The 24468-nt window shown below is 53.9% G+C and overlaps 1 protein-coding gene across 3 annotated transcripts; it reads right to left on the reverse strand.

Moving 5' to 3' along the window:
• Positions 1 to 45: 45 nt before the first annotated feature.
• On the reverse strand, positions 46 to 24296 carry VDAC1 (voltage dependent anion channel 1). 3 transcript variants are annotated; one of them, XM_028527780.2, is made up of 9 exons: positions 24154 to 24296; positions 14272 to 14341; positions 13728 to 13777; positions 12670 to 12822; positions 12527 to 12579; positions 7066 to 7293; positions 3891 to 4041; positions 2130 to 2187; positions 46 to 991 (listed from the first exon to the last, which is right to left on the reverse strand). In XM_028527780.2, exons 2-9 carry the CDS (start codon positions 14336 to 14338, stop codon positions 900 to 902), a joined length of 852 nt encoding a protein of 283 aa, XP_028383581.1. In that variant the 5' UTR covers positions 14339 to 14341; positions 24154 to 24296; the 3' UTR covers positions 46 to 899. The 3 variants fall into 3 exon arrangements, with proteins under 3 accessions (XP_028383581.1, XP_028383582.1, XP_028383584.1); XM_028527781.2 differs by having other exon boundaries at positions 14272 to 14344; positions 24154 to 24252; XM_028527783.1 differs by lacking the exon at positions 24154 to 24296 and adding an exon at positions 17380 to 17479.
• Positions 24297 to 24468: the final 172 nt, after the last annotated feature.

Consider the following 24468-nt stretch of genomic DNA (forward strand, 5'->3'; position numbering starts at 1 on the left):
GCCTGTTTACTTACACTTTTATTAATAAAGACAACAGAAGAAGGATGAGGTTTCAATATTTTATTCAAGTTTTATTTTAAGTGATGTTAATTACAGCATTTGAAAGGGGTGATCTAATTCCACACAATGGAAGACTCTACCATGTACCCATTAAACTGCTAAAAAATAAACTGAGTGGTGAGGATCCAACAGAAGTCTAATTTAGGTTCCGAGTGTTTTTACCATGTGATTACAGTCATAGAGACTCTTCCCAGCTCGCAGCTGGAGCTCTTAGAAGCTATTTCATACTCTGGTGCACGGGCAAAAAAAAACCACAATGGGAGAGGGAGTAAGTCCTGAATTATTGGCTTCATCACATCCACCTTCTCCGCCCCAAAATGGCACAAAAGAAACAACTACCACACCCTGCAGACTACTTTTGGTGTAAAAGAGGTGACGGACCAGGGTGGAAACAGGTCATGAAGATCTAAGAAAGTCCCTTCGGATGAGTTTGTACACACCACCGAACAGGGAGCCTCTCTCACTTGGGGCAGGAAATCAAGGTCAATTCTCTGGAAGTCACAAGTTCATTCACTGAAGCAATACAAATTTACAAAGTGCTAACGAACCATCGGCTTCCACTTGCAGCCACTTCTAGATGAAAAAGAAACCTGACATCTCTAGAGGGGCTGCCAAGTCCCCCCAAGTCTACAGCTGAAAGGACCTTTTTTGGAATTGGGTTTCTTCTGTACCTCTGAAAGGGTAACACCTTAAAGCTGAATCATCTGCAAACCTGGAGGTCTAACATGATACTTAGCAATACTTGCAATCCCAGACATACAACATTAAAAGGTACACTAAATTCTGAAGGTAGCTATGCTGCAAAATAGTTTAAAATTAAACGATTGTACAGTCTTCATTTATGCTTGAAATTCCAGTCCTAGACCAAGCTTGTGGCCACCTGCGTTGACATTCTTGCCATCCAGCAGCGCTGACAGCGTCAGTTTGATACCTGCAGGGAGAGAAATGGGGGAGAGGAAAGGGGGAGGTATGAAGAAAAGAGAAGAGAAGTTAACACACAGAGGAACGCTGGAGCACACTGACAAAACCACGCCGAATCCAAAACCGGCTCCAGCCGTGTGACCAGGGGCAAAACCACAGGGCCCTTCACGCCCTGCTACTCACTGCTGTCTGACTACTTCATAGGAAGCCTAGACTGAGTTTACACAACAATCGGCGTTACTCCACCACCCACCCAAACCCACTCCAGGGACTCCGCATTCCTTTTCCCTTTCGTCGTCTGCTGCTACCACTAATCTCTCCACCAGAGGCAGCTCGCAGTGAGCTTCTTCAGCAATAGCCCCTTGAAATGAAACCCCAGTCATGAATGAGACACCGACGTCTTACATTCACATTCGCAGCGCACACATGCACCCACACGCCGCTGATATTCTCCCTAGAATCACTTGAATCTGACATCGTGTACTCTTAGATTTCCAGGTTCAAAGGCCCAGCTTATCCGAAGTAACCCCAAGGTGGCATCAGCTCCTGTGGCTCTAACACACCAAGGACTGGCCTGGCCAACTGTGCAGGGGAAACCTACAAACCAGTTTCACCACAAGGGTGACTCACCCGGCTGGTTTTAAGAACCTGCTGGACATTAGTTACAAGCATTATGCACACTGGGGGAAAGAAAAGAACCAAAAATGTAACAGGTTAGCTTTGCTCTTCTTCTTTCCTACTTACTGCTTCTCCTACTCTCTGAATGTTTTATAATGACTGCACACCTTTATAGACACTTCATTATAAAACTTAATAGACATTTATGATGTACTACATAGGCATTTTTTAAGCAGTAACATAAAGCAGCAAACAAGAACTACAATTTTTTTTTAAGACAAAGAACTAGCCCTGACTGGTGTAGCTCAGTGGATTGAGTGCCGGCCTGAGAACCAAAGGGTCACTAGTTCAATTCCCAACCAGGGCACATGCCTGGGTTGCGGGCCAGGTCCCCAGTAAGGGGATGTACAAGAGGCAACCACACATTGATGTTTCTCTCCCTCCCTCCCTTTCTGTCTAAAAATAAATAAATAAAATCTTTAAAAATAAAAAAAGACAAAGAACTAATTTCACACACAGCCAACGCATACCTGGCTTTAGTGTCTGAGTGTATCCAAGCCCGATCAGGCTGGAGTTGTTCACTTTAGCCTGGACAAGGGAAACAGACAGAATGAAAATGCTTAGAACTTCACGCTTCCATCTCCAAAATAAGTAAGAGCTTTTAAATCAACCACCATTGAACTTCAGAATCAAACTCTCTTTTTTCATGACTACTTTGTTTATGGGATTCATTAAATTAACTATGAAACATATCAAATTTTGGAGACTGGTCTCTGAAGGGAAACTCAACACAATTTTCAATTAAAACAAAGTTATCATTTACATTTGATTCCTGAAGGTATGAATGCCCAGTTTCATTTATACTGAGTAGGTCTGTACTCAAGTTGTAACGGGGGGACGCTTTCATTTATGAGCAGAGAGAAAACGCTTTCTTGTATGGAAGATTTCTTCAGGATTTATTTATTGGGATCAGGGAAAACAGAGCAAAAGTTAGACAGGGTTTTGAGGCTTTTTTTTTTAAAGGCAGAGAAAACGATTAGAATTCTCTCTTCATGAAAAAAAGCCAAAATCACATTGACATGACAGTTCAGCACTGACAGGCCTGACATTAACATGGACGTGGGAGCGAGAGAACGACCTAGCCAGTCGCTTCCACTCCAGCACTTAGTGAATGAATTAAATTCAGGAAAGCAGCTGAGTCTGGAATAATTTTGTCCTTACTCCTCTGCCTGAGTTGTAGGGACATCTGGGCCTCTCCCTGGCCCCTTTCTGGTGAAATGAGGCGGGACCAGGACCAGAGGACACTCAGGCCACAAAGACACCACGCCCCAGTGCAAGTGGGGCTGCCAAGATGCGTGTTTTCCGGCTCACAAGCTCTTTTCAGACATGACCACTGCCCTCAGCCAGAGCAGAGCAGGGGAAGGAAGGCCGGCGGTCAGTGCCCTGTCTAGCTGTTCCCTATTGCTCACGACATCCAAATAGCAAGGCCCCTTTCCCTTCAGTTTTTAAAAAGGGAGCCAAATGCAGTTTCTCTTTCAGGAGACTTCAAATGGGCTGTCTGTAAATTACACAAACCAGCCCTGAACCCATCTTGCAACATGAGATTTCCTCATTCCACCCCAAAAGGGGTGCAGCCAGCAGTTCCCTGTGACGAGAGACTGAGCCTTACAGAACTTAATGCAAAAACTGTGCAGCCACCCAAGGGCCGGTGAGCAACGCGACAGGGGCTGCAAGGTAAGGGGCCAGCTGCCCGGTCCCCAGGGCCTGTGTTCTTGACGTGCGGCATGGGGGCTGGGCAAGAGACTGATAAAGGAGAGGGATCAACACTTAGCACCTTAGCCTTCAAGGGAACCCCCTTTCAGTCTGCAGTGGGAAGAGCAACTGCTGAGAGGCACCTCGCTGAGCGGGGTCGGGGGGGGGGGGGGGGGGGGGGGGACACATGACACATCCAGGCCCCAGCGCTGACCCAATGTCTGCCCCTTGGCAAGTTACTCAACTTCTCTAAGCTTCCAGTTCCTCATTTCTGATAACAGGGATGGGATGATTTGAAAAAGGAAAAAAAAGGCACCTGCTTCAAATGGGCTGTGTAAGAAATACAGTAATCCACGAATAATGGACTCCACACAGTGCCTGGCTCCCACAGAAAGTACTATTACTCCTAACGGTTTCCTTATTTCAACCTCTGTTCACAGTGAGAAAATCTCTAGCCAAAGCACGGAACCCCAGCAATCCCGACTGATTCCAACCCCGGTCGTGGGGCCCGGGCGACGCCCGACTCCGCAGGTACCCACCGAGAAGCAGGCATCGGGGTCGATCTGATACTTGGCTGCTATTCCGAAGCGAGTGTTACTGTTTCCTGCTGTCCAGGCGAGATTGACGGCCGTCTCCAACTTCTTGTTCACCTTCTGATAAATGGAGCCACCAAACTCTGTCCCGTCGTTTCTGCAAACAAGCACAGCACAGATGCCCAGCCGTCCAGGAAGGCAGGCGGGGGCAGGGCAGAGCTGCCCAAGTCCGAGAGAGGGCAGGGAGGCTGTAAAAGGGTGGGCCTGATCACAAAACAGGCACCAAATTGCAGAAAGCCTGGCAGGAATGGAACAGACACCAGAGCTGGGGTGGTTTGGAGGCCGGGAAGACCCAAAGGCAGCTCAGTCAACTACTCAGGCTGCACTGAACTTGCAGTTTGCTTCCAAAATATTCTTTAAAGATAGATGCAGCAACAAGGCCACTGGGATTCTGGATTCGGGGTGATTTCTTTCTCCTGCTGCTAATGTTATTACTTTTACAAATGCTCCTATCGTAAAAATGGTAAGAGGGGGCAGCAAATGAGACAAGAACACAGCCAGAACCAGCAAGCGAGGCTGGGATGGCGATCCTCAGACAGCATGGCGCAGCCGTTAGCACCACCAGCTACAGCCACAGGGGCGCCAGCCCCCTGCAGGAGAGGCAACAACCGAAGAGCTTCACCTGTGATCCAGACTGGCCCACCCGTGCACACTGCTGGTCCACACAGCAGCATCTACGGTCCGGGTAGGGTTTGAAAAGGAGCTACTTGCTACTTACAAAATGTTTCTGGTCTTTCCAAACGGAATGAAACCCAGCTGGCCAGACTGCTTCCTCTCTTCCAAACACACCACATCGACTCCAGCCTCAGGAATAGGCCGTTCCCCTCCCTGACATTCTCAACATAAACAGTCAAAGTTCTGCCTCATCATTTTGGTGGTTTCTAGTGGAAATAGCACTGGGAACCATTAAGGCAGAGCCCACATGCTTTGGAATCTAGAACTCAGAACTCATTAACCCAAGAACCCAAGAACGAATGCACTGCAAAGTCTGCCTCTCACCCATACAACCTCCGTAAGGTAGGCGCTCATGAACACATTCTAAATTCCCACACTTTGCCCTGAAATGCAGCTGGACAGACATTGCACTTCCAGAAACTACAAGCACCACCTGGCTCACAGGCAACCCTGGCTTCTCCAGGAAGTCCAAACAGGCCACTCAACAGCCGTTTGTCAAGCACAGTAGATATGAGGCCTGAGCAGTGTGGCTCAGACTGGTGGGGCGTCGCCTCACAAAGTGAAAGGTCGCCAGTTCGATTCCCAGTCAGGGCACAAGCCTGGGTTGTGGGTTCAAGTCCCCAGTTAGGGCACCTGTGAGAAGCAACCAATCGATGTTTCTCTCCCTCTCTTTCTCCCTACCCTTCCCCTCTCTCTAAAAATAAATAAATAAAATCTTTTGAAAAGAGAAAAAGAAAAAATAACAGATTTGATTGGCTTTGGTATAACTCAAATGGGGATGTTTTCTCAGGCTTAAATGTGTTTTTAAAAAAACAGATTTTTCTATGTATTCTAAAAGCAGCAACACAGCCTTCCTGTACTGAGCTCTGAAAACCGCAGACAGGGGCCTCATTCAAATTCCTCCCCGTGGAGCACAAAGAGCAGCTGTTAGGCATCCGGGCAGTCTAGGGGCAGCCAGGTTAGCTGTGTCAGCTGATCCCACCCCAGATAAGCCACGCCCACTTCTCAAAACCCAGGAAGCTCAGGTACAACGAGGAAAACAGCAACCAGCCATCGTTCTCCCTAAACCGGCGCCAACTCCCGGCTCCAGACCAAGAAGCATTGTCCATCGCAGTCACGACTCTAAATTAAAAAGCACGTCCACGCTTGTGGTAGTTCCCCACGACTTCGTATGTTACCTTTTCTGAACTGACATAACCTTTCTGCCCCCTTCGGGTGTCCATTTCTATGAGTTCTAGCGCAGTGCAGGTGCGAGTGCCTCCCAGCACAATGAGGACGCAGGGCAGTCCCATCCCCCAAGCTGCCCCAGCCGCTCCTTTGTGGTCACAACCTCCCCCACCCCCCACAAACCTCTGCAGTGTCCATCTCTACAGTCTTCCTGCAACTTTTTTGTCTTAAAAGACTCAAAATTTAGACCCTGACCAGTGTGGTTCAGTTGGTAGGGCATCATCCCGCAAATCAGAAGGTCCAATTCCTGGTGAGAGCACATGCCTGGGTTGTAGGTTCAATCCCCCGTCAGGGCACATATTGGAGGCAACCAATAGATGTTTCTGTCTCACATCAATGATTCTCTCCCTCTCTCCCTCCCTTCCCCTTGCTCTCAAAATAGATAAATAAAACCTTAAAAACAAAAGACTCAACATTTTTAACATTTATTTATTATACTATGTTAATTATAGAAATTTCCTCCAAAAATTGCACTAGTGGAAATGTGATTCATTTAGACACTAATACCATTTACTTGTCTTTACGTTTCAGGAGTCACTTCTTTAGTGCCCTCTAGTGGACAGAAAGAAGTTTGGTAAAGTTGTACCCCACCTGTGCCACAGGTTAGTTCCTGGTGCCTACCGGGATTTTATGGATGAATTTCTTGTTTCCCTTAATCTAAATCAGCACTCCAACTCTCCAGTTTGATTCCAAGGGGCTCCCTCTAACCTAACCTATAAGTGTCTTCCCTTCACTACACTGTCCCGGAATTAACGTTTAAGTGCTCCGCCATCCAGCGAGGACACTACTACGCTGAGAAAATCGGCTCCTAATTTGTGTCCCATGCCTGGGTTCCGGCAAGCTGACCCTCGTAGGCAGCACGCAGGGAGAGAGAGTGAGCTGCACCTCCGCCTCCCATTCTGTTAACTAAAACCAAAAGGACCTCCATGTCCACATCGCTGCAGGGAGGGGACGCTCCTCCGGACTGACACCACACCCTGGCTGTCACTGGACAGTCACCCTGTGTGTGCCAGGGACAGCATTTACTGTGCACAGAGTAGAAGGAACCTGAGTCGCGGCAGGAGACTGTTAGGTGGGGCACAGGAAACAGAAGCCCTCCGTTTGCTCACCTGATGCCAGCAAACTCACTTCACAGCGACTGAACCTTGGGCTTAGAAAACACCACGAAGAACAGCCCCCTGCTGCACACGCTCGCACGCCCACACTCACACACACTTACACATTAGTGTGCAGCTGGAATTCATCAGTCTTGTAGCCAACCGCAAAGTTGCTCTGGGTCACTCGAGACTTTGCGGTCTCAAAATTCATCTGGTAGCCGGCCAGCCAGCCCTCGTAGCCCAGCACCAGGGCGCCGCGGACCGAGGGCCCCGCGATGTCGAAGTCCACGTCGCAGCCCAGGTTGATGTGCTCCCGCTTGTACCCTGTCTTGATCTTAGCATTCTTTTTCCTGAAGGAAAAGAAATCGTGTCGTAATCAGAAGCTAACTCACCTGGAGACAACCATGCCAAGAAAGGCAAATTTTAAATGAGAATTCCAGTTTCAGTAGGGAGGTGGGAGTCCCAGGTCTCCCTTAGGCAGCTGCTGAGTCACAATGGGAAGAACTCGGCCAAATCCAGTCTGCAGAAATGCCACAAGATGAAGTGAGAACACAAGCTTCAAAAATAAGCACTAAGTGACTTTCTCTTACTTTCCTCTCCCTGTTTCATGTAGTGGCCTACACAGGCATTTGTTAGGTAGAGCGCCACCATGTAATTATGAAACAGATGCCTCTTCAAGATTCTCCAAGACTGTGGTAAAGATACATCTGTCTGCCCTGGCTGGTGTGGCTCAGTGGATTGAGTGCTGGCCTCCAAACCAAAGGGTCACCGGTTCGATGCCTAGCCAGGGCACATGCCTGAGTTGCAGGCCAGGTCCTCAGTGGGGGCACATGAAAGGCAATCACACATTGATGTTTCTCTCCTTCTCTTTCTCCCTCCCTTCCACTCTCTCTAGAAATATATAAGTAAAATCTTCAAAAAAAAAAGATACATTCCTCATGGAGGCACTTAAGGAAACAGTCGATCATTTTCTTACTTTGTAGCTCACTTAAGTAAAAAAGAAGCAAATACTAGACCCTGTCTAAGTAAAGTTGGACAGCTATTAATTCCGTATTCCTGAGATGCCAGGCCAGGAAGACCCCAGATCTCGTCCGCTGACCCCGGGTTTGTGTGTCTGACCAGATCGATGCCTCCCTCCCTGCCTGAGACTCAGGAAGCAGCATCCCAGCATCCCTCGGGAAGGGCAGGGGGTTGTGTCGCCCGCAGACACATCACCACCGTGCCTTGCACCGCAGGTCAACACTGGAGACAAGATCACAGCTATCACGTGACGCTCAGACCGTCTGCACCTGAGTGTTTCTGTCCCTCGGCTGCACAGTGGGCGCCTCCCGCTTGGCACTCAGCAGGCTGCGTTCTCAGCAGAGCTCACAGGAAAACCCTGCACAGCCCTGTCTGGCCCAGCTCCATTCGAAGTGAGACGGAGGCTTCCCAGCACCCAGCCGGCGGATCCTAAATTCCATTCCCTCCTAAAAGAAACACGTGCTCCTCAGAGAAACAGCTGGTTCCAGGTTGGGGCAGGAAAGGTGCGAGGCGAGCTTGAGGCACCTGCCAGAGCTGCGAGGCCTACGTATGGGGCTGGGGCAGGAGGGCTGGGGAGCTCACCGGGAGAGTCTTCCAGGGGCTCCAGACATGGGGTCATGTGAGTATTCTTAAAAATAGCCCTGGCACCCTGGCTGTATATGTTGTTTACTTCAAAATAATCTGCAGGTGGGAGGGATTCATTATGATCGTATAAGTAAAACATGATCCACCACAGGTTGACAATTATTAAAGCTGGGTTACAGGAATATGATGAGGGTTTAATATGCTTTTCTGCATTCTTCTGTATGTTTCAAACTTTCCACAATAAAAAACGTCCAGGTTAAACATCCCAGGTCCTCAGAGAGTCAAGAATTTCAGGTCACAGCTGGAGATAAAGCCAAGACCCTTCCCAAGCGACAGCGACACTTGCAACTTTTGTTCAAGTTGCTTCTGCACATTTTCACAAGCTTTGGCGGAAAAAGCCCAACGACCAAACCAATTCTCTCTCAATAAGACAAACTCAAACCTGTTGGTTTGGGGGCAGCAGCCTGGATTTTGGCCAAGCATCTGCCTGGCACCCGGCTGGGCGGGGTGATTGATGAAAAGACAGCTGCTCAGAGCTGACGCCGAGGAAGCGAGGGAGACCGAGAAATGTACCCACCAGCCGTGGTGTGCCAACTGGCCCGTGCGCACGGCACCTCCACACGGCGGCCCACTGGGTTCTGGCCAAGGACACGAGGTCCCGGCGAATGGGCAGTGACTCCAGTTTCCCTCCAGGTTTCTGATCTGACGGAGCATTCCACTGGCCGCTGCTTCAGCGGTGGTGCTAATGTGACAAGCACTTGAGAGAGGCACCAACTGGTTTGTGGTTAACAAGGTGGCTTTATTACCCATGCTGGGTGCTCAGCGTGGGCGCCGGTCCCTAGAAGAGATCTGCAGCCCACCCAGAGGTGGTCTCCGCTCCGCTCTGCTCCTCAGGGAAGCCGGGGGGCCTTCCCCGGCACCACCCCCCGGCCGCCCTGGAAACCCAGCTTTCATTTCCAGTCTCCACCCAGTAGAATGCCTGCACCTTGGTTTCAAAGCACCATTCTTCAAGAAGAGGAACCTAGGCTTTTTGGAGAACTGTCTGACAGCAGGACTATGGAAAGGAGAGAAGATGAGCCTGGAACAGCCTCTGAAGAAGGCCCCCCCAGCAAAAAAGATAGGAGCTTGTCAAAAATACACACAATGTCAGCTTGCCGTGCTCCCAGTGGCCGTGTCCAGGGGCAATATGAGTAAGAGAATAAATATCCAGGAACCCATACTGATATATCAATAAGTAAGTGGCAAGATAAATAAATGGAAAAGAAAGAAAAGCTCTTCCTCACAGCAGAACCCCAATTAATAAATGTGGAAGGAATGACCGACCGGAGCAGGAAACCACCATTTGCCAAACATGTAAACGCCACCAACAGATACTTTGTGAGTCAAAGTATAAGAAACAGAATATTTACAAAGTCTCGAAGTATCTCCCCACAAGATAATAAGTAAACAATAAGTATCTCCCCACTTACTACTTACAAAGAGGAAAACAGCAGATGCATGGAGAAAGCTGGCAAGCACCGCTTTAAGCAAGTGGTGGAAGTTAACGTCACCACTGGTGAGGCACATTGACCTATATAGCTCCTGATACTATGAAGCCCCACAGTGGACACAACACAACCTCACTCCTATGGCTGAAAAACTCATAGCATAATCTGCCCTGGCTGGTGTGGCTCAGTGGATGGAGTGCCAGCCTGCGAATGGAAGGGTTGCCAGTTCAATTCCCAGTCAGGGCACATGTCTGGGTTGCAGGCCAGGACCACAGTGGGGGGGGGGGGGGGGGTGCAAGAGGCGATCACACACAAGTGTTTCTCCCCCTCTCTCTCCTTCCCTTCCCCTCTCTCTAAAAATAAATAAAATCTTTTTTTAAAAAATGCATAACCCAAGTTTAAGCATGAGGAAACATCAGACAAATGCAAGCGGAAGAATTCTAGGAAAGAACTGGCCAGCCCTCTTTCAATATGTCAAGGTCACGCCCTGACTGATGTGGCCCAGTTGTTCGTGCGTCATCCCACCGAGCAAACGGTCACCGGTTTGATCCCTCCCAGGGCTCATGCCTGGGTTGCAGGTTTGGTCCTGGGTGGGGGCGCATACAAGAAGCAACCGATAGACATTCTCCTCACACAGATATTTCTCTCCCTCTTTCACACTCTCTTCCCCTCTCTCTAAAGAGAAATAAAATCTTTTAAAAATCATACAAGTGTCCAGGTCATGAAAGACAAAGAAAGACCATTCCAGGTTACAGGAGACAAGGGGACATGACAATAAGTGCCTGCAGCCCCCTAACCAGATCGCAGACTGGAGAGAGACACCAGTGCGACACGGGTCAGTCGGCAGCGTCAGGGCAGCAGAACTTCCCGGTCCCAACAGTCACAGAAGATGTTCACATTAGGAGGAGCTGGGTGAAGGAGGTAAGAAAACTCTACACACCATTTGTGCCACATTCTTGCATAAGTTAAATACAAAATATTTCAAAATAAAAACCTAAATTAAACAAAGGCCTTTCCTCTTATGCGTATAATTGCAGAACCCAGGAACTCCTCTGCCACCTCCCAAAGGGAGTGCAGAACCCCTTACAAGTCCCAAAGGTGCCACCCAGGGCAGCGGCAAAATCCCAGCAGCACAGTCAAGCATGTGGGCATGCGTGCCAGCCCCGCGTCCTATCACAGGCTCTCTGGATAACTTCTCCCATCACGCCAGGTGCTGGGCAGGGAGGAGACGAGCAGGAAGGCAGCTCTGCTGCAGGAGAAACACCAGCAGACATGAGAACAAGAACAATTCAGCTCCTGGCCACGGGCTTCAGATCATCCCTACCTGAGTTACAAAGAGACTATATAACCTGCAGAAGTGGGAGCCCCGTCTGCCCAGCCCCTTCTAGTTGCCCCACGCCTAGTACAGGGTCTGAGCTCGGGAGATCCTCCCTCTAAAAAACACCTGTCAGGTGGGTGGGGGGAATAAAGGGTAAAGGAAGCCAAATATACGGTGACAGAAGATCTGACTTGGGGTGGTAGGCACACAACACCATACACAGGTCATGTTACAGAAATGTGCACTGGAAACCTGCATCATCTTAACCAATGTTACCCAATAGATTTAATTTAACACACACACACATGCACACACGTACACCCTGGCTGAGGGGTTCAGGTGGCCGGAGCATCACCCCAACATGCCAAGGCTGCACGTTCAGCCCTGGCCAGGGCACGTGCAAGAAGCAACCAGTGATGCATGAACAGGTGGAACAACACATCCACACATCTCTCTCTCTCTCTCTTTCCAAATCAATAAGTAAAAACAAATTCTCAAAGGCACTTGTCAGAAGGGAAAAAAGAAAGGAGAAAATACTACAGAATGGCCAAAAATGCATTCCATAATGCCACTGAATTGTACACTTAAAGATGGAGCAGACAGTCGACTTCATGGGTGTACCTGACCACAATGTTAGGAAACTAAACTGTGAAATTAAGTACACGCCCTTGAGCCTGCATTCAGTGTGCAAAACAGCCCTCCCCAGGTTTGGGAGACTGCTGCTCTGCACAGAAAACAGCAAAAGTGGGCTCTTCTCTTCTAGAGAGCACTCGCTCCTGAAAGCACCTGGCAGGTGAGACAGACGGACATGCCACCCTGCCTCTCTGGAGGTGCCCAGCAACCATCAGGCCTAACTGGTTTGTGGCTGGGGAGCCTGGGGCAAAAGGTGGGGCCTCCCTCAGGAGCCACCTCACAGTGAAGCCCACACACTCAGTGTCCCTAGGAAGCTGGGCACAGGGCCCTTTGCACCTGAAATATGGGGCTGGCACCAGAGACCAGCTAGCCCCTGCTTCCCAACGTCCCCAGCGGCCCTACAGCCCCTGCCCCTCACCGGGCCCGGCAGCCTCACTCACGCGTGAGGGAACGTAACAGGACCTGAAATGGAGCCGCCCCCATGGCTGAGGCCGGGACAACACACGCAGACAGCGCAGGGAAAACAGACACGACTCTTACCCAGTGTTCGGTGAGAAGGATGAATCAAAGGTCAGCTTCAGTCCACGCGCGAGCTGAACAAAAAGAAAGCGGCCAGGAGGGTGAGTCACGGGGCAGGCCAGCAGGCCTCAGCGGGAACACCGCCCTCCCGCGGGGGCGCCTACCTGGTCCTCCACGGTGATCTCCGTGCCCAGCGTGTTGTCCGTGTTCCACTTCTCCGTGAACGTCAGCCCGTACTCCGTCCACCTGTACTTGGTTTCCAGGCTGCCCGTCACTTTGGTGGTCTCGGTGTTGGCAGAGCCCGAGCTTGTGAATTCCTGGAAAGGAGGGAGGCGGTCACGGCCTGCACACCCATCACCCCACCCTGCACTTTCCTTTATGCAACACGAGGCGCCCGAACAGGTGGGGCAAAAGCTAATTCTACAACGCATTCAAGTATTTCAACAGAGGGCGCTAAAGGAACCTGCAACTTCAAAGAGCCTCCTGGGGAACCCTTCCTCGGGAGAGAGCCTCCTTCCTCCCCTGCAACTCTTCAGTCCCCACAGGAGGGCGCTGGTCCCTCCCTCCCGCCTGCAGCCTCCAACGCAGAAAAAGTACGAGCTGAAGCTGACATTGCAGTAATCCAACCCCAAACCTCCTGCCTTCCAACAATTACCATCTGCACCATCTCAAAGGGACTAAAATTTTTAAGGGACTAAATTTTCAAAGGGACTAAAATTATGTGGAACTGAATACAGATCAACTGTGAAATTAAGAAACACAAGAAACCCTGACCAGTATGGCTCAGTTGGTGGGAGTGTCATCCCACAAACAGAAAGGTTGCGAGTTCAATTCCTGGTCAGGATTCATACCTAGATTGTGGGTTTGATCCATGTTTCTCTCTTGCATCAATGTTTGTCTCCCTCTCTCTCTCCCTCCCTTCTCTCTCTAAAATCTATAATTATGTGCTGGGATGGGATGGGAAGGGAAGGGAAGGGGAAACACAAGGCAAAATAAAACTGACTCCTGCCCCATATACTTGAGAGCATTCAGGGCTGCTGAATTGAGGACCTATTAGTGTGGTTCCCCTGGGCCACCCATCCCGCAGAGGATGAAATAAATGTGACAACTACGAGCTGCCACAATCATGAAGGTCCCTTCGTTTGACTCTGCCACCCGGACACCGCAGCTTTTTACCAGTCTGTAACACACACCCGTGCCCCACGAGGATCAGACGACTTACCAGCCCATTCTCAGATTTTGTTTTCAACTCAAGTTTTATTAAGCCGAATCCTACGGAAAGAAGGTGGTAACAGTTAATAGGTGAACTGAGGAACTCCAGAGCAGCCCCTCTGCCTCCGTACGCACTTTCAGATGCCACCGGGCTCAGAGCGCCGCTGCCAGGGCTCCGTGGCAGCCACAACAGGCACCCGCCCTGCCTGGCCCCCACCTGAACCCCCCTGGCCCCACCTGTGCCGCCAGCGGGTCTGAGGAACAGGTGCGGGGCGGCGGGGTGCGCACGTGCCCGCGGACCGGCTACCTGCTGCGGTGTCCACAGAGCCGCCGCCGCCGCGGAGGGCGAACAGGGATGCCCGCCGGCTGCAGCCCCTCGGAGCCCGCCCCCACTGGGTGCACAACCGCGGCTGCTCTCCCGGCCACGGGAAGCTTAGCTTTTGTCCCTGATGTGAGAGCTCTCAGGGATGACCGACCCCAACCTATGCTGGGCAAAAGCGCAAACACGCCGGTGCGGCCGGGAGCCGAAAGGCCGCCGCCGCCGCCACACTCACCGTAGCCCTTGGTGAAGACGTCCCTGGCCGGTTTGCCGAGGTCGATGTAGGTGGGCGGCACAGCCATCTTCTGCTGCGACGGAAGAACCAGAGTGAGTGCGTCGGTAACTGCGGAAAGCAGCTCCCCACCCGTAAAGATTATCGGTGCGGTGAGCGATGAAGCCCTCAGCACCGAGCCCCGGGCACTGTCCTCTCGGGCGCGGGCAGGGCGGCCGTGCTGCCCCCGCCTCCCTGGGCGCCAGAGCCTGAGACGCCGCAAGGTTCCATCGGCAGCAGGTCAGCCCGGCTTCGGCCCGCGCCTCCCTCTGAGCCGAGGCCAGCATGTGGCAGGAGTCAGTAAATATTTGCTGAATGAATGAATTGTCAGACGCGTTCCCGTGAGCCAGCTACTTGACTGAACTGCAGGGCGCTTGCCAGTGAGAGATATCGTCTTACAGAGTTTTGACGGCTAGGGCATTAAACGCTCCGACTAGAGATGAGAGTTTTTCACGGAGACCTATTTTCCCCACAGGTCTGATTTCATTAATTCAACAAATATTTACGGTGTACCTCCTATGTGCCAGAATGGACCCAACTTTTTTTTTAAGATTTTATTTATTTACTTTTACAGAGAGGGGAAGGGAATAAGAAAGAAAGGGAGAGAAACATCAATGTGTGGTTGCTCTCTCACACCCCCAACTGGGGACCTGGCCTGCAACCCAGGCATGTGCCCTGACTGGGAATTGAACCAGTGACCTTTTGGTTTGCAGGCCAGCGCTCAATCCACTGAGCCACACCAGCCAGGACCCAGAATGGACCCAACTTTTCACTAAACTTTTGCATCTTAGGGGAACCCACTTTTGCAGTATCATATTCCTCATGGGAATATACTAAAAGCTGATTAGGCAACTCTTCACATGAAAAGCAATGTAAGCACATCCTCCCCCCCAAAAAAATTTAATTCAAACATTTGAGCTCCAATGTGACTTTTTCCTTTAAAGCCAGCTATCGGAGTACTACTTGGGACTGTTGCATACCACTAAGTCAGTGAACAAGCATTTATTAAGCGCTCAGTACTCAAGGAAGGCGAGCAATTCACACAGTCCTTGCCTTGGAGACCGCACCGCGCCCCTTGGAGGCTCTGCTCGGACACACGGTCACCCGGAATTAAAAGCCCAAAGCCAGACAGCGTCATCCTCTGCACCTTTGCCATCTCCAGAGTCATCAGCCCGCAATTCAATTAACCAGAGGATGGCTCCATCAATTCGTGAAGTGCAGCACATCTAAAGGGCCGGACTGACACTGCACACGCCACACCCGAAGCCACAGCTACTCACAGGAACAAACACCTGCGTGGCACGCTCCTGGCGGGGGAACCCACTGAGAAGTGGGCCCCGGGGGGACACCACCACAACCAGAAGCCCCACTCCTGACCCAGACCAACTTCAGACACCTTTCGGGGGGCCCACAAAACCAGTGAGCGCTTTGGAAAAGAAACGCCGATAGACTTCCACAGTCTTACATGGTACACTGTGGTCCAGGTCCTATCTCACTTTTTCACGGGTTTCGCTGACTCTGCCCCGACCCACTTGTGTGGCAGAGCAGAGGAGCAGCGCGAGCCGCTCGAGCTGTCCTAGTTTCGTTGCTGCTATTTCTCACACATGGTCAGTCCGGAGGCATGGGCAGCTCCGCCCACATGAGGGTCAGAGCACAAAGAACATGGGGGAAGATCCATTTTTAAGCTGCCTGCCACTGGCTCTATCGAGTCTAGAGACTCCCCCTCCACCCCAAACCAACCCTATGGGCACGCCCACCCCTGGGACAGACCAGGAAACTATCCGCCCTTCTCCCATTAAATGCCCCCAGCCTCAGGCAGATGCCCCGGCATGGCCCCTCCCAGCAGAAGCAACCAAACAACCCTAGATAGAAGGCTGAGGGACTGCAGCCCCAAGAAAACTTGCAGAGCATCTCCGCAAGCCTCCCAGAACATTCTCCACCCATGCCAGCACCAACAGGTATCTGGACTTCAGCACGGCCGCCTCCCCAGCTGGGCCCCAGAGGCAGCCCAGGGGTGAGGGGAGAGCAGTCCCGTGGTATTATCTCTGAGTCAGCCAAGACCTCCCTGCACCCCAGGGGCCAGGGCCTTCCCAGCACCCTCCCTGGCTCCGGACCAGCCTCGCCAGACAGAGCGGTTGGTGCATCTGGACAGGCCCGTCCCCCAGGGAAAAGGCGGAACACTCACCCTTTACCGATCCCCAGACGCCCTCTCTCATCACTAATCTCCAGCACTGAACAGGCAGAGCCACCTGCCAAAACCCACTCCATGCTCAGCAAACATCACCCTGAGTACAGGTTGCCAAGGAGATTACCATCCAAGGACAAGGGAGGTGGGGTAGCAGAGGGCTCCCAGGCCCTGAGAGACTCTCCTCAGGGCTCCGGGTCAGCCCCGAACCCACCCCTGGCCCAGAGGGAGCACCCACCAAGGGGGCAGGAGGATGACCCCTTCACTAAGCACCCCCAGCTCTCCAAGGGAAAGCCTGAGGCCGCTCTGCCTCTCTGAGCTCAGCTTTTTACAACTGCAAACATCAGCCAGAAAATGCCCATTGTACACAGTTCTCAGCACCACTTGAGAAGAGTTCTATTGTAGAAGTAACAATTCCATTCATGTTTTTCAGGCCAGTACTGGAGGGGAGGGAATTCCACATTCTGCCTTCTCACTGAATTCCCCGCCTGCACTGACTGGGAGGTGGAACCCTGGCCCTGGGCCCTCCCTCTGCCCCCATCAGCTCACCACCTGTCCCTACAGGGTCCACCCCACGTGTCTGCAGAAAAAGCCCGGCCTCCAGAGGCTGAGCATGAAGCAGGGCACTCTGGCATGGGCAGAGCCACCAGCCCTAGACAGAGAGAAATCAGACGGCTGCAGAGGGGGAGGCGGGAGCCCAGGTCTAGGCCTTGGGGATGGAGCACACACCCCAAGGAAAAGTGAGGGATGGGCAGGGCCAGCGGAGCAGACCTGCCTACAGTCACCAAGGACTTTGAAAAGGACCAGTAAACCACACCAGGAGACAGGAGCCCCTGGCTCCCCTCCACTGCCTGCCAGCCTACCTACCCAACCTTTCCCTGGCTGACCTTGAACAATTATGCAAGCTCCTCTCCGGCTCAGGAATGAAAATCCAGTCCACACTGGAAGCTCAGAGGGGAGAGATAGTATATCACCCGGCATGGACTGCGTCACACTTACATAACCTCTGTCTGGGGGGACATACCCTCCTCAGCTGGGCGGCTGCACGTCAGTGACAGCTGCTCTGCTCCCAGCCCCGCCTCTGCCCCCACAAATGCACACCCACTCCCAAATCACACCTCGCACTCAAAGCATCCCAGAGTCTGTCGTGCATAAATTTATCCAAAACATGGAAAAAGCTATGTGTGCAAAGATGCCAAGGCCTAGCACGTAGTAGGCATTCAATATAAATGTCTGTTTCATGCGTAAATGGGCCATGAGCATCAAAGTGCTTTTATAAGTAGAGGGGAAAAGAAAGAAACTAAGTATCTGACAACAGGGACTAAATCAATGACAATGTAACCAGGAAGCAGGAGCTCCACCCAGCGGCACCACCAGAGATAGAGGACAGGGAGACCTACGACCAGCGCCCCTCCCCCACTCGGGCGGGAGGAGAGCTGAACTTGGGCTGAGGAGAGGCAGTGCCCTCAGAGGCAGCACTGCCACTGACCCCAGAACCACACGTGGGCTCGTGGGCCATGAGGAGCCACTTTAGGGGGACCGACACACCTGTGTTTGGGAAACTCATTCCACCAACAGATCAGCAAAAATGCAAGTGGCAATACTGACTATCGGGGTAGAAAGTGGTCACTCCCAGTCACGCCAGGTGGAAGAACTGGGTACAGTAAAGCCCTTTTCCAGCCAGCTGCTGGCAGTGCCCAAGTGGGTATGCACGAACCCCGAGGACAATTCTACAGCTGGGGGCTCACCCACCATAGCCCCCAAGGGGTTCGTGAGGAGGCTCGCAGGAGTGTTATTTATAACACAAAACCCAAAAGCAACCTAAATGTCGATCAACAGGCAAATGAATAAAACTTAAGGTACCAGTACTTGCAAATGAAGAAGCACCATGTGGTAAGCCAAAGAGTGATGTGAATTTATACATGGTGGCATAGAAAGCTATCTGTGATAGAGTTAAATGCAAAAAGCAAGTCACAGGAAATCTGCAGTCCCGTGGACTTAGGGGAAAGCCTCTTCATGCTCACGCACTTGCGAATGAATGGAAAAGGGGGGAAGGGCGCGGGCCAATCTGCACACGGGGCTGCCCAGGGGCTGCTCCCACAGAGCAAATGGCGTGTAGGGAAGGGGCAGAGTTAAAACAGGATTTTCATTTCTTATCCTACTTCACTATTTGTATGTATTGATTTTTTTTAAGGACAGAAAATTTAAACATCCAACCAGTGAGTCCAAAACGATCTGTGTTGCCTTTCCCACACCACAAGTCACATCCTAATCAGCCGCTGCAGCAGGAGCACCAAACGGAAAGCTCCCTGGAAGGCATCCACACGGGTTCTGAGCCACAGTTCAAACCACACTGCGAGGGCAGGGCTAACAGGGAAGGCCAGTAGTGGGCACGCTCTGCTCCCAGGTGACCACCTGTGGCTTTGGCCGCCCAGCCCGGTGGGCAGGGGCAGGACAGGGCTCCCCGGGGTTGCTCAGCCCGGGAATCGCCTGCGGCACTTGTTTCAACAGCCTCCTTCCCGCCTTCTCAGCCTTTTGCTGTCCAACTGGCGGGGCCGCCTGCAGGCGCCACTGAGAAGGGCGGGCTCTCCCCTGCACGGAGCACCCCCAGATCCCCCACTTGAAGCCTGCGTGATCGTCTCTCTGCGGAGGATGCAGGCAGCAGAGCCGTGTGGCCTTCACAGAGCCAGCCACCAAAGTTGCGGCTGACGCAGGGAGCAGGGTGGCCATGGTCTCCAAGCTGTCGGGAACGGCTGGGAGGAACAGTGTGGACCCAGGGAACACCCAGTGGGGTAAAGACCACATCTGCACGAGCAAGGGTGTCCCAGGGCTGGGGCCAAACACCAGGAGGCCCCGGCCACAGCACTCCCCAGCCCACCAGGGTGCTCAGCCGCAGGCCAGCGACTGCTGGGAGAGGTGGGCGCCAGCAGCGGGCCCAATGAGCACCAGCCTTCCCAAGCTGTGTCACATCGGACAAGCCACTTAACACCTCCTATCCCCAGGGTCTCATTTTGCTCATCTGTAAAATGGGCCTAACAATAGTGCCTTTTTATCAGAGCAGCCGCAAGGACTGGGCTAACAGGCAGAGCACAAGGACCGTGGGGCACTGTGGGCCCCCAACAAGCAGGGGTGGTAACCACACCCCTTACTCCGGGCAGTCTGTTTGCCCCTCCACATCCGCTTTCCTCCTCCAGCCCGCTCTGCACCTCCAGCCCCCATCGCTACAGACTGCTGCCAGTGGGCTACACTGGGTTTGGCCAACAGGCGGCATCTGCAGAAGATGGGCGTGAGGCTGGAGCACACACTCCCAGGCTCCCTCCCTGCTGGACCTTGGATGGGAAGTGGCTACTTTCTATTGCCCAAGCCCACAGCTCCTGCCAAGGGGCTCCGCCCAGTTCCGAAGAATTCCTGGGGCCCCACCCTCTACCCACACCTTTGCAAATGACCCTTTCATTATGCTTTTTAACTTTTTATTGCCCCATGTGAGTATGTACCCAATTCCTGCGAGGTCCTTGACCAACAAGGCAATCCTCACCATCACCACCAGCACCCCAGGCTCCCTGGCAAGGGACAGCTTTGGGGAAGCTCTCGGTTCTGCTGTTTCTCTAACTCGCGGATCCCAGGTGGTTGGTTCATCAGGGCAGAACTGGGCCAGCCTGTAGGAGGAACACCAGACCAACCGGGGACTGATGCGCAAGCACCTTCCCCCAGTTCTGGGCGCCAGGAAAAGCAGCTTCCCTAGCAGAAGGCCAGCCAGGCTGTGAGGGCCAATCAGCACCCTCAGGAGCCTCCCCACACACTCCACCCCACACCTCTTCGCCAGGAAGAGGCAGCCCAGGAGAACAGCCCCGGGAAGCTGGCAAAGCCCGTGTCCCATGTTCTGGTAGCAGGTCTGTGTTCCCAGCGCAGCTGTCTTCCCCTCCCCCTCCCACATCAGACTCAGGCAGGGTGGACCTGCAGGCGGTGCTTCTATTTTAATATGTGCTGGGAGCCGGGCCACCACCTGCACCGCCTTCCACAAGCCTCGAGAGAATGTAGCTGACTTGGGGGCAGCCTGCCCACCCACCCACCAAGAAGAGGAGACCTGGGCTGGCAGGAAACATGCCAAGGGCTGGGTCCCAGGAGCACCCAGGGCTCCTTCATGGCCTCCGGCCCCTCACGTTCCCTGGAGCCTCACACCTGGCCCGACACACCAGGTTAAAGGGGACAGTGCCGGGGCGGTGGGCTCGGGAGCCCAGCAGCCCTGAGTTCCTATCCCACTCTACCACCCTCCAGACGGGGGACTGGGTGCAAGTCACAACCTACCCACACCTTGATTTTCCCTTGGCTCTGACACGGGGAAAGGACACCCAACTTCATTCACATCCTTGTGAGGAATGGATTGGATCAATGCAAAGCACTTAGTACAATGGCTGGTACCTGATAGGTGTGCAACAAGCACAGGTATTTTACTTCAGGCTTTCATTTTATATGCTTCTCACCATAATTAGGACTGCTGTGCAAGCTGCCAAAAGGTCACCCTGAACCACAAGGTCCAGAGTCCTCCCCGACCATAATGAGGTATTGTTTAGCTGAATACTGTCCAGCCAGGTCCTGCAAGAATGCCTCCCACCTCATTCCAGAAGAGCACACCCCCCGGACAGACACCCAGCACCAGTGACCTGGCACCGAACACGAGTGACCCTGCTGACCGCTGTCCACACTTGGCCCACACACAAGGATGGGCATGCTCACTCCCTTCAGCGTAAAGGAACAACTTTCCCAGAACAGCAAAAGGTGGTCACCTCTATCATCCCCTCCCAAAGGCCCCCTGGAGGGTCCACCGCAGTGTGACAGCCTCAGCACTGGGCAGCCTGACGTGGAGCTGGGTGGCTCTGGCTGGCTACCTCGCCGCTCTGGGCTCCAGCCTCCTGACCTGGGAGACGGCAGTGACAGGCCCTCTCTGCCAGGGCCTGTAACACGGTCCCAGTGCAGCACGGTCCCCCCAGGGGGGGAGGGGGAGCGGGCAGGGAGACCCACAACCAGCACCCCTACCCCCACCCTGGCCCGAGGAGTCACACAGCATCAGTCAAGCCCCCAGGGCGGTGCTGGGCAGACCCTCCGTAACCAGTGACTGTGAGAAACTGAGGAACAGGAAGAGCGACTTGGCCTGAACTGGACCCTGTGACTCACGGCAGAGCTAAGCTGTGCTCGCAGTCTGCTCTCCAGGACTCTGCAGCACAGCTCTGGTCAAAGGGCCGAGATTCCCCTTCCCCCCCGAGAGCAGGCAGGAAATCAGAGCGCTGGGCTCAGGCCCAGCTGAACCTTCACTGCTCACCTGTCTTTGGTGGCCACCAGAGCAGGCTGGGGTGGGGCTGGGGGGCCCAAGACCACAGACCTCTGAGCACCAAGGCACGGCCTTCAGGCTTGGCTGGCTCTCAGCCACACACATGCCTCCTTGTCACTACCCCCAAAGATGTCACGCTGTGAGAAATGTCATCAAGGGCAAAGTGGACTTCGGTGCCTCAGGTGCATTTTACTGGAAAAGGCTGGAGTGAATGTAGCCCATGACCACCAGCTTGGAGGTCGCTGTCCACCCCTGCCTAGTGTCCAGCAGGACCAGAGGCCCACAGGCAACTCCTTACTGTAAGTCCCCACAGCCCCTGTGTTTGCGCCTACGAACAGCCCCTGCCAGCAGCCTAGATAAAGCCGAGTGATCAACCGACAGCAGCGCCCCTCCCCAGGGTCAAGCTCTTCATTCAGGTCAGCCGCAGGAGCCACGCGGAAGCCATCAGAGCGGGAAAGGCACAGGCCCAAGGCCTTTAGGAGAATTCCCGCTCGCTCTGCCCTGCCAGCCCAGAAACACCAGTTCCACAAGTTTCCCACCGGACTTGGGAAGTCACAGAACGAAGACAACGCGTTTAAAAGCAGCAGCTTTTCAAATAAGAAAGTGCTGCCTCACTCACTGCTCTAGGGCTGCACAAGCTGTGGCCGCTCTTCATGTGTGTGTGGCTCCCAGCTGGGCCAGGCTACTTTCTGGGGGGGAGGGAGATGCGCGTGTCCCTCGAAAAGGATCTCCAGGACCGTGGGACTCTGGTCTGGGCCTGCAGCCACTGCATGGCCATTCAGTGAGTCCACAAATGCCTAATGAGCACCTACTATGGGCCACATGCCAGAAGGGTAAAAACTATCCTATCAACAGGGTGAGTCAACTCTTAGATAAAAAGCCAGTGTATTCACCCCACAGCACCTTCTCAAGTACCTACTGTGTGCCAGGTGCCACCACCCTGGGCACGGAAAACAAAGCCTCAAGGACTGAAGCCTGCGGGTGTGGGCACCCAGTCCAGGGCTGGGGTGGAGAGCAGGCGACAGCCCCGGGCAGCGTGCCCTGGCCCTGCCAACTGCGTAGTAAGCGAAGGGACCCACCTCCCTGCCTTCTCTGGAGAGGCAGGTGGAGGGGCCAGGACGGGCCTCAGGGGGAACAGGCCCAGGCTCAGCCCAGGTCTGCACCCACACCCGACTTCCTGCTCCAGCCTGACCCCGTCTGTCCATAAACTTAGAGGATTGTTCACTAATATCCTGAAAAGTACTCGACATCTGGCACACAAATGCTTAATAACTCCTAATGTTTAAATTATTAGGGGCTGCGTTTCTTGGCCCCTTTCCAGAACACCACATGGAGCACACAGGTCTACTGGGCACAGGCCAGACGCCCAAAACCCGCCTCAAGGGTCAGCGTCAGGTCAACTTCTCCAGGGGCCTCCTCCTCGCCAGACACCCTTCCAAAGACTTCACATTCACCAATTCATGTTACACTTCCCAAAAACCCAAGGAAGGAGAGCTGTAATCGTTCCCATTCTATGGATGGGAACACTGAGCCACGGTGTCCTTCCCACTGCGTGACCTTGGACGAGTCACTAGGCCCTCGGGCCTCCGATCCAAAGGGCTCTGAATCAGTTTCCTGAATGCCACGTTTGGCTCATGAACGAGCGACACACACAGGAGTCCTTGCTAAGGACAGAGAGGCCACGTTGCTCTTGCGGGGCCTCCTTATCCGGAGCCTAACCTCCTGCCCTGGCCCTGGCCCCGGCCCCGGCCCCGGCCCCTGTGGCCTAAAATCCACTCCGGGCCTCCAGTTCCGCCCTGATGGCGCTAGCACGCGCGTGTCCAGTGCTGGTCGCCAGCTTCTCCGGGTGTGGATCCGACAGGGCGTGAGGGGCTGGGGGCGCCGGACCACGGTGGGCCCGTGAACTCACCCCCTCGGGGACCGCACGGCCCGAACCCGGCCAGGGTCTCTGCCTGGGGAGCGTGGGTGGCGGACGGGTCCTTCCCAACCTGTGCTGGCGAGATCCAGGGCCAGAGGGCGCCGCCGGGGAAGGTCACCTAGACCTGCTGCCGGCCGGGCCTCCACGCGACAGCCTGCGGCCTTCCACCAGCGAGACCCCAACGCTCTGGCCCCCGGCGCCTCCGGGTGCCCGGCCTCCAGCTCCCCGACACGGGCCCGCTCGCCGCCCGCCCGTGCGGCCTGCTCTGCCTGCCGCTGACCCGGCAGGCCCACGCCCGCCGCTCCCGCTCCCTCCTAGGCCTTCGCCAGTCCTTCCCCTCCCCTCCCCCCCAGCTCCCGGGACCCGCGCACGGCCCGGAGCGAAGGCAGAGCCCCGGCCTGTCTCCGCTGCGCCTACCTCAGAGGCGGTGGCAGCGGGCTCAGCAGCGGCTACGGCGGGGACTGCGGCGCAAGGAACCCAGCGAGCGGCAGGCCGAGGGAGGAGCACGGGACGGCGGCGGCGCGGACCCGCCCCGACCCTGCGCGCCGGGACCGAGAGCTCCGCCCCAGGGCCCGCCCCGGACACCGCCTAGTCGCCGCCCGGGTCCCGGTTCCGCTTTGCCGCGTGTGCCGGGGCACGGGTGGCGGAGCCGAAGCGAGCTCGTGGTGTGCGTGCGCAGGGACACGCGTGCGGACCGCCCGCGCCAGACGGTCTGCCGGAAATCCCGTGAGA

This window comes from Phyllostomus discolor, chromosome 13 (genome assembly GCF_004126475.2).
Source record: "Phyllostomus discolor isolate MPI-MPIP mPhyDis1 chromosome 13, mPhyDis1.pri.v3, whole genome shotgun sequence".
Lineage (NCBI taxonomy): Eukaryota > Metazoa > Chordata > Mammalia > Chiroptera > Phyllostomidae > Phyllostomus > Phyllostomus discolor.